This window comes from Miscanthus floridulus, chromosome 9 (genome assembly GCF_019320115.1).
Source record: "Miscanthus floridulus cultivar M001 chromosome 9, ASM1932011v1, whole genome shotgun sequence".
Taxonomy (NCBI): Eukaryota; Viridiplantae; Streptophyta; class Magnoliopsida; order Poales; family Poaceae; genus Miscanthus; species Miscanthus floridulus.
In genome coordinates this window covers 98,094,213-98,104,808 of record NC_089588.1, presented here as the reverse complement: position 1 = coordinate 98,104,808, position 10,596 = coordinate 98,094,213, and the positions used below count along the sequence as shown (strand labels likewise).

Here is a 10,596-nt window from a genome sequence, read left to right as displayed (position 1 = left end):
ATGAAAAACACTATTCATAGACGATGGGTTGACCAATTGCTAAATGGAAGTGCCGAAACTTCCGACGGTTGCCAGAACTTCCGGTAGTCGGGACTTCTGGCTCACTTCTGAGGCCTGAGAGAAAACTGGCTGAGGCGGCAAGTGCCAGAAGTCACAGCGCTTGCCGGAATTTCCAATGCACGGAACTTCCAGGAAGAGTCAAAACTTCTGACGGCTAAAACTCCCAAAGTTGCATCTAAGTGTTCGTGCAGTGATAGAGTGTCTCTCAATTGATTTTAATTTGATACTTGAGCACTCTATCTTCCCAGACCACTTAAATTTTCATCCCTCTTAATAGTGTGGCAAACCTAAACTCAAGATTGAAATAAAATGGAGCGTGAATCACTTGAGTTTGATCGCCATTCACACTTTGAGAATTGAGGGGTGCTAAGCCATCCAAACATCCATTCAATATTCTCCTTGCGACTAAAGTTGCAATGTTTCTTAGAAAAGCTCACTAGTCCCTAATTTGGATGTCATCAATACACCAAAATCCACAATGTGGGAAAATGCACTTTCAATCTCCCCCTTTTGGTAATTGATGACAACCAACTTAGGCTTACATAAGATAGAAATATTTTGAAGCTTTTGAACCCCAAAATTTACAAGGAGCTCCCCCTTAATATATGCAATGGATTTGAATTCCAGTAATGACTATTTACACATTATTTGCATATATCAAGTGAAAGAAACTCCCTCCTAAATGTTGCAATATGTGGGGTGCCTAACAAGTCTGTGGACAAGAATATAAAAGAGAGTGATGCAATATGACATGTTATATTCACAATGAAAAAGAAGATGGTGGCCAAGAGCACAAGTAGAAACTTAATTAACACATGGCCATCAAAAATAACAATTATCATCACAAGTAGAGACAAGCACAACCATTAACTAAAAAAGATAGATAAGCATTAATCTTGTCCTACAACCATCCATCACACATAGAGTTCATGTCCATCACATAGTACCACCACACGACATAGTTATTACAAATCAACTAGAATAAAAGTCTCGACCAGCTAAAGTCCATAACCCAAAGATAGAAACCGACTATCCTATTACAAGGAGATAATCAAGCCTAACACCCCCCTTTGTCACCAAGTGCCAAAAAGGGTAGGCCTCATGAGAGAAACATCTACTCCTCGTAGTCCTCGTCGGTGGGGTCATCACTATCATCATCATCGTCATCGTCATCGCCATCGGCATCATCGTGGTACTCCTTAGGGGTGTCTTCATCATCATCACATCCCATGGCATGCTTGCCATGAGGGTCGGAGGAGGACGTAGCATGAGACGCGGCACAAGCCTCATCATAGAGCTCAAAAGGGTCACGAAGAGGCTCCAAAAGCGGCGGTGGATGAGACTAAATACCAAAATGCTGCTCAAGGTGATGCATACGCTCTAACATATCTTGCTCACATTGGGCACTAGCACAACAAGCTCCAAAGAGATACTTCATGAAGAACTTGAACTTGCCAGGAGACTTCTTACCAGAGGAGGAAGGAGGCTCCTCACTAGTAGAACGGCAAGAGCGAGAGCCGTCAGGCGATGAAGCACGAGAGCGAGATCTAGAAGCACCCAAAGTACCACCTTGCTTCTTAAGCGCATTTCTTGCATTGAGAGACATTCTGTTGGTGATATTGAGTGGAGAATGAGGAGCATCCATGGGAAAAGAATATCCGATCACTTGCTCAATGACATGCATGAGATTGCATATGGGAAGTGTCTCACCGAATCCTCACTTGCTTGATAGATCTTGTCCCAAATATAGTTACTGATGGAGAACTTGGTGAACTCATCTCCAAAGCCATCCAACACTTGAGGAGAATCGTCTCTCAAAAAGGTGGCATCTCCAATCTTGGGGTACAAAGTTTGGCGAAGAATGTTGTTGAGAACATAAAAGTATGGCTTCAACCAACAACTTGTTTGTTTGGCTGTGGCTTGTCGTAAATGATCGTAAATTTCCAGCCAGAACAGTATTTTTCTCTCACACAAACCAGCCAGCAGTACTTCTTCACGAACCAGCAACGATACGAACCAGCCAACCGAACAAGCTGCAAACTGTCTGACCATCTGCCAGATGACCCACTTGATACATATACTGATGCTCTGAAGTGGAAAGAGAGGGCATATCAAAGACAGATGGAGCCGCACAATCCTTAGGCCCCAAACCAAGGAGGCGATAAAAAGTAACAAGATCAACCTTGTAGTGCACACCCTCTTTGGTCCAATGCAAGATCTTGTTGGCACTGTCAAGATAATATGAAGCATAAAACTGATAGATAACCTCATTGTTCCATGCCTTGCGATACTCCAGCAAGTGAGAAAGCCCCATGGAATTCAAATCATGAACAAGCTGTTGAAGCTTCAGGTCCCGATATATGTGAAGATGATACATGTCAATGCATTGCATAGGGACAACCGGAGGACCTTGCTTTGGAGTAGTCCAAAGATAAGCCAAATAGTGATAGAAATCAAAGTGGAAGGGGTCCCAAAAGCGGTACTCAAGCCAAAGATCCTTGTCTTCATCATATGGACTGTTGCTTCGCTTCTGACGGATCTTGGATACCGCTTGGAGATAATCAAGCATAAGATGTGGCTGATATCCATCACCAGGAGCAAACGATAAGCTGACCTTCAAAGGGAGTGAATCGGCTGATAGGAAAGAAAGTAGGAACACTTGGAGGGGTATGAGGACAAACACCATCGACAATGGTCTGACCAGCTAAGTTGAGAGCTCTTTCTGCGTCACTAATGACAAGCACATTGCCAATGCCAGGAACAAACTCAACCCACTGAGCACCAACAAGGGGTAGAGGTGCTGCCTATCTTTGACCACGGGTGCCTCTACCACCTCTAGGTTTATATGATGCCTTGGTCTGTCCTGACTGCCGGGAAGATCCAGCAGGGTCGTTGGCTCGCTCGGAGCGCTTCTTGCGTGGCTGTGGAGGACTGTCGTCATCCCCACTGCTGGCCATGACTGCAAAGAAGGAGATATGGCACTGAAGACCAAGGAAGGAGATAGCAAGGGATGATTGGAGTGTTAGAGGTGGAGATTCAGAAGTGGAACGTAAACTTGGGTGTCGGAACTTCCGACGAAAGTTAGAACTTCTGACCGCTGGGAGTTCCAGCAACCGCTAGGATTTTCAGCACACCAAGTGGAGTTTCCACTCATGTGGCTCCAGATCTAACCAAGGAATCACACAAGGAAGAGAGAGATGGAGGAAAAATTGAGAAAATGATGAGAAAGCAGGGTACATTGATAGTTAGGGTTGGAGAAGAGGAAATGTACCTCAAAACAGAGAGGAAGGGAAGGAGAACCAAATCTGTGGCAATGGAGTCGTCCTTGAGCAGATCCACAACCTCCACACCACTAGCAAATCTTCAATCCATGGCGAAGTGGAGGAAATCCAATACCAGGGCTTGGAGAACATAGAGAGCGATGGAAGCTAGGCCAAGGGAGAGAGGCCAGCCATGAGAGAGATAGAGGATAAGCTGGCAGTGGCACTTCTGACGGGTAGGGGCGACGCTTCCGGTGGTAGTTCTGATGGGCAGGGGCGGCCCTTCCATCGGCTGGGGTGTGTGGCGCATTTGAGGGAAGGTGATGGGCATAGTGAAAAGTGAAAGTTGGGCTGAGTCATTTTACCCTAGGTTAAAAGGCCACAGTAAAAAATGAAATAGTCGAGCATCAGGAGTTTCGGCAGGAGTCGGGACTTACGGCTTCCAGAACATCCGGCATGCGCCAGAGCTTTCGGGAGTCGAAATGTTCGACTGACGTTGGGACTTTTGACGCAAGAATGTTCCAAAACCAGTGGATTTGAGTTCACCATGCAGTATGGGGCAAATATATGATGGACACAATCATGTTCAAGTGTAATTAGATTTCAAACAAACATTACAAGGCAATAGTCACACGCGAAGATGAGAAAATAGATTTTGAAATTGCACACAACGTTTTCAGAAACATTTTTACCTAGCTATGACAAGGAAGGTGTGTACAAGACATCAAGCCAAGTTACGAGAATCAATGATATTTAGCTCACTCCTCAAAGCACAAAATCTTGACTCATCTAGGGGCTTTGTGAAGATATTGGCTAGTTGCTTTTCGGTGCTCACATGGCATAAAGCGATATCTCCTTTGGCTTCGTGGTCTCTCAAAAAATGATGCCGGATGTCTATGTGCTTGGTTTGAGAGTGGTTTACAGGGTTGTTTACCAACTTAATGGCACTCTCGTTGTAACACAAAAGAGGAATCTTGTTTAGCTCACAACCAAAGTCATTGAGAGTTTGCCTCATCCAAAGTAGTTGGGCATAGCATGCGCTGGCTGCCACATACTCGGCTTCGGCGGTGGACAAGGCAACGAAGTTTTGCTTCTTAGAGCTGCATGACACCAAAGATTGACCAATAAATTGGCAAATCCTGGTAGTACTCTTTCATTCTACCCTGCAACTGGCATAGTCCGAATCGGAATAGCCAAGTAAATCAAAAGTGGAGCCCTTGGGATACCACAAGCCAAGATTAGGAGTGTGAACTAAATACTGAAGAATTCTCTTAACTGCCACTAGGTGACATTCTTTTGGATTAGCTTGAAATCCTACACACATACACACACTAAGCATGATATCGGTCCTAGATGCACAAAGGTAAAGCAAAGATCCAATCAAGGAGTGATATACCATTTAATCAACGGCCCTACCATTTTCATCTTGATCAAGATGTCCAGTGGTCGGCATGGGTGCTTTGATGGGCTTGGCTTTCTCCATATCAAACTTCTTCAACATATCATGCGTGTATTTGGTTTGACTTATGAAGGTAGCATTCTTGAGTTGCTCGATATAAAATCCAAGAAAGAACTTCAACTCCCCCATCATGGACATCTTGAACCTATTGGTCATGATCCTACTAAATTCCTCATAGAAAGGCCACATTAGTCCTATCAAATATTATGTCGTTGACATATATTTGGCAAACAAAGATATCATTATTGACTTTGCGAGTGAATAGAGAGGGTTTGAGTAGGAAGTCCTTGAGACAATCATACCAAGCTCTAGGGGCTTGCTTGAGCCCATAGAGTGCTTTGTCGAGCTTGTAGACATGGTTGGGAAACTTTGGGTCCTCAAAGCCTGGTGGTTGCTCCACATACACCAACTCGGATAGGGGGGCACTGAGAAATGCACTTTTCACATCCATTTGATATAGCTTGAAATCATGGTGAGTAGCAAAGGCAAGTAGTATACGAATTGACTCAAGCCTAGCTACGGGTGCATAAGTTTCACCGAAATCAAAACCTTCAATTTGGGTGAACCCTTGAGCTACCAACCATGCCTTGTTTCTTGTAACCACGCCATGCTCATCTTGCTTGTTGCGGAAAACCCATTTGGTTCCAATCACATTTTGCTTGGGCCTTTCCACTAAGGACCAGACTTCATTTTGGGTGAAGTTGTTCAACTCTTCTTGCATGGCCATCACCCAATCTGGATCATCAAGTGCTTCTTCCACCCTAAGAGGTTCCAAAGGAGAGACAAATGAGTATTGTTCACAAAAACTTGCTAAATGGGAACATGTGAATACCCCTCGTCGAATGCTCCCAATATGTTATCAACGGGATGATCCCATTGAATGCTATGATGCACTCTAGGATGTGGCACTTGGACCCTTTGTTGGATAGGTCCATAATCATCATCATGGCCTTGATTGATTGGAGGATCAAGGTCATGATCTTGTTGAAGGTTGTCTCCATTTCCATCTTGATCAACATGTTGAGCTTGAGCTTGTCCATTGACTTGGGTATCATCATTCATTGGAGAATGATCTTGTATCCTATTGGTGTTCCCTTCATGATCACATCTTGACGTGAAAGCTTCACCATGAGCATTGGATGGCTCATGATGAATGGTTGGATCATGAAAGAAATGCACTTGAGGATCTTCATCTTCATTTTGAGCTTCTATGGGCCTCACTTCACCAATTGCAAGCTTCTTGATAGCTTAATGAGGAGGTTCTTCACTACCTACAATCTCAACATTGACTTGCTCCTTTTGAGAGCCATCGGTTTCATCAAAGGTCACGTCTACCGCTATTTCAACATTACTGGTGGTTTTGTTGAAAACATGATATCCATGTTCGTTAGTACCGTAACCAAGTAAGAAACCTTCATCAACCTTTGGTGCAAACTTTGAGCTCTTGGATTTTTTGTTAAGTATGAAACACTTGGATCCAAAAACTCTAAAGCAATGCACCATAGGCTTATTGCCGGTTAGAAGCTCGTAGGGGGTCTTCTTCATGATCTTGTGAAGATAAAGGTGGTTGATTGCATGGCATGTTGTGTTAACTGCTTCCGCCCAAAAATTATCTGGAGTCTTGTATTCATCCAACATTGCTCCTGCGGCTTCAATGAGAATTCAATTTTCCTCTCCACAACCCCATTTTGTTGGGGAGTGTAGGGTACCAAAAACTCATGCTTGATTCCTTCTTCATCAAGATACTCTTCAATGTTGGTGTTCCTAAACTCCGTCCTGTTGTCACTTCTCACTCTTTTGATCTTCACATCAAATTCATTTTGGGCTCTTCTTGCAAACTTCTTAAAGATAGCTTGAGCTTTACTTTTATCATACAAAAAGAATACCCAAGTGAAACGAGAATAATCATCAACAATTACGAAACCATATTTGTTACCCCCAATGCTTATATAAGCGATGGGTCCAAATAAATCCATGTGAAGTAGTTGCAATGGTCCCGTAGTTGACACAATATTTTTGGCGGGACGCTTAGCTCCAACTTGCTTTTCGGCTTGACATGCACTGCAAATTCTATCTTTATCACAGAAAACATTTGTTAGTCCAAGGATGTGTTCGCCTTTTTGAAGTTTGGCCAAGTTCCTCATAACAACATGGGCAAGCCAGCGATGCCAAAGCCAACCCATGTTAGATTTTGCTACTAGACAAGTCTCGGGCTTCACTCTATTAGTTGTGAAATCAACTAGATAAAGTTTGCCCTTCAAGCGACCCATAAAGGCAATAGAGGAATCCTCCCTTCTATAGACTTCCACACCCTTATTCGTGAAGTGACAATTATAACCCATCTCACAAAGTTGTGAAACGGATAATAAGTTGTACCTTAATGAATGCACAAGTAAAACATTGGAAATTGAATTATCATTTGAGATAGCGATTTTACCCAAGCCAAGAACCTCTCCTTTCCCATTGTCACCAAATACAATGTTATCATTTGAATTATGACTTGGTTGAAAGGATGAGAACATGTACTTCTCTCTGATCATGCATCTACTATCCAACACCCAACTTGTTCCACCGGAGGAATAGTCCTAGAAAACAAGTCAAGTTCTTATTTTAGGTACCCAAATAGATTTGGGTCCTATGGGGTCAGTCACATAAAACTTGGGCACCCAAACACTCCTGATGATCTCCTTTCTCTTGTGGGCACCAACATATCTCACGACAATCTTGCCATCCTTGCCCCAACAACATATGTAGTCACTAGCATAGCTTCGTGGGATTGGTGCTGGTTGCTTAGGTGTCTCCACTTGCTTTAACTTGCTTGTCTTGTCATTTGTAGGTGCAATCTTGGGAATGTTAGGTGTTATTTGCCTTGCACATGAGCTCATCAAGTGCGACACCTTTGTTGAACTTCATACAAGGCACACATTGACTATGTTCCTTCCATTAGCTTTACCATCATATCTATTGTAGCCAATGCCATCCTTGATTAATGGGTGCCTTGATGACTTGTATATTGTCCCATTGGATTGAGCTTGACATTTGCAACCATTCTTCAAGATCATCTTCAACCTATGAATTTCCCTGTCCTTCTTCTCTAGCTCAATATGGTTAGTTGCACAAGCATTTAAATCAATTTTATAACATCTTTTACAACCATTGCTAGTGGAGACATTAGAGTCTTTGGTTGCCTTAGGAGAAGTTTAAGTGCTAGCCCAAAGAGTGTTGAAGTTTAGCTCAAGACTTTGGTATTTTTCTTCCAAGTGTGTAAGGCATTCTTGAGCTATACTTTTCTCATTCTTGAGGCTTGCCATTGAGTCATTAACTGAGGAATGTTCTTTAGTGGATCTCCCAATGGTGTCATTGGCTAAAGGCAATTTCAAAGTTAACTTCTCAACCTTCATTCTTTCCTCGGCAATAGATGGTTCAAGTGCAAGGTTTTTGTATCTTTCTTGAATGATTATATCACCTTGCAACTCCAAGCATCTATCCCCCATCTCCAATTTTTTCACTAGTGACTTTATCTTGGTGTATGCCTTTTTACCAAATTTTCTTATCATGTTTTCTTCAAGTTTTTCAACGTTCTCATCACAACTATCATACTCATCGCTAGAAGAAGTGGATGAATCTTTTACCTTCTCCCGCTTAGCCATGAGGCAAGTTGGAGTGTAGTGATCATTGTCGATGAGGTTGGAGAAGAGAATTGGTGATGAAGCTAAGTTGGGGAAGAGCTTTGGTGGTGAAGCCATGTTGGAGAAGAGCGTAGTTGGTGATGAAGAGCTATGGATAGCAATATTTGTGTCTCCTTTCTTCTTCTCTTTCTTCTCATCATTACTTTAGTCATCACTATCATCATTTGACACCCATTCTTCACCAATATGAGCTTCACCCCTTTTCTTCTTCTTGTTCTTCTATTCATCATCCTTGTTGTACTTGTTTTTCTTCTTCCCTTTGGGACAATCGGCAATGAAATGACCAACATCACCACATCCATAGCAAAACCTCTTCTTGTTCCTCTTCTTCCCATCACCATATGTCTTGTTGTTGCTCCTCTTCTTCATGAATCTCTTAAAGTTTCTTATGATTAGAGCCACTTCCTCATCTGACTCTTGTTCTTCACTTGAGGAATCATTCTTCACTTTCTTCTTCTTTTCTTGACTTGAGGCTTTGCCTTCATGTTGTTGTGTGACATTTAGAGTGGCATTCTTGTTGTATCCCAATGCATTTGGATTTTGATTATGAGCATTGATAGCATCCTCATCAAGGCACTCATGATGCTTGATCTTGGCAAGAAGTTCTTGCAGAGTCATTTCTTCATAACCCGGCCTCTCCATGATCACGGAGGCAAGCATATGGTTCTTGGCTCTATATGTTCTCAACATCTTTCTAGCAGCCTTGTTGTCATCCCATTCTTTGTTGCCAAGAGCTCTCATCCAGTTAACCAATACCATAAGCCTATCAAATATCATTTGTGTTGTTTCACCTTGCAAGAACATAAATCTTTCCACTTCACCTTGGAGTAACTCAATGTTGCCTTTCCTCACACTTTTGTCTGCTTCATAAGATACTTTCAATGTATCCCAAATCATCTTTGCACTTTCAATTCCACTGACTTTGTTGAACTCATCTTGACAAAGACATGAGAGAATCAAGGAGACGGCTTGAGCATTTTTGTGAAGATTATAAGCTTCTTCCGGGGTTATCTCTCTATCCTCATTGGTAGGAATGAATACACCAACATCCACAATCTCCCATAGTCTAGCAGCAATAAGATGCATCTTCATTTTGTAAGCCTAGTCCGTATAAATTTCCATCAAAGCGAGGTGGCTTGCCTAGATTGACAGTGGGGAAGTGCATGGCAGGGCCTTTGTTGAGTTGAGCATAGTCAAAGGCCGTACTAGCATAAACTCCTTTTCCATGAGGGGTTTTCTTCTCACCTCCTCCATCACTTATGTTATCTTTGGCTCCATTATCCTTGTGTGTGCCACTTATAACATCATCAACTCTCTTACTCAACTTTTCCATCATACTGACCATCTCATCTTGCATTTTCTTTATTTTATCGGTCTCCGACATTTTTTCTCCTCATGAGATGAAGCGCTAAACACGAGGATTAGGCTTTGATACCAATTGAAAGGATCTACAATGCCTAGAGGGGGTGAATAGGCATATCTGAAATTCTAAAACACAAACTTGAAAATAGTGGATCAGTATCAGTCAGAAGTTCTGACAGTTTGGGCTAAAACTTTCGACAGCCGGAAGTTCTGAAGCAAATTGGCCGAAAGTTTTGGCACCTATGAGTTCTACGAAAACAGTAGGTAAATGAACTTCAAAATCAAATAAGCTTACAACCCCACTTCCTAGTGGTTAGATGAAGATGTAGGACCACCTCCTTGACGTTGAAATGCCTCCAATTTGTAGAATATCAAGTAATGAGCTAGAGGGAGGAGACACCGAATATCAAGTAATCTCAAGTAAATCACAACAACAACAAGCACAAGGGACACAAGAATTTATCCCGAGGTTCGGCAACCCCACAAAGGAGCTCCTATGACCTCGTTGTTGAGGTGACCACTAAGGTCGGAGTCTCTTCCACCTCCTTGCCTCCCTCAAGCAACCACAAAGGTCAACTTGAGCTCTTCACTAGAAAATTGAGGGTGATACAAACCTCCCAAGGTTCTTCCACAACATGGAAGCTCTTGGACGTCTCCTAGCTGGCTAGGGCCAAAGCCCCAAGAGTAACAAACGCAAATCTAACCAGCTTGAAGAAGAAATCGAGTGCTCAAGCTTGCTTTAATGATTTTCTCACTCAATCCAATC

General features: G+C 42.6%; 1 protein-coding gene across 1 annotated transcript; it reads right to left on the bottom strand.

Annotated features, from left to right (window-relative positions):
• Window positions 1–8,687: 8,687 nt before the first annotated feature.
• Window positions 8,688–9,560, bottom strand: LOC136480369 (uncharacterized). Its single transcript, XM_066477939.1, has one exon. The coding sequence runs from the start codon at window positions 9,558–9,560 to the stop codon at window positions 8,688–8,690; it is 873 nt and encodes a 290-aa protein (XP_066334036.1).
• Window positions 9,561–10,596: the final 1,036 nt, after the last annotated feature.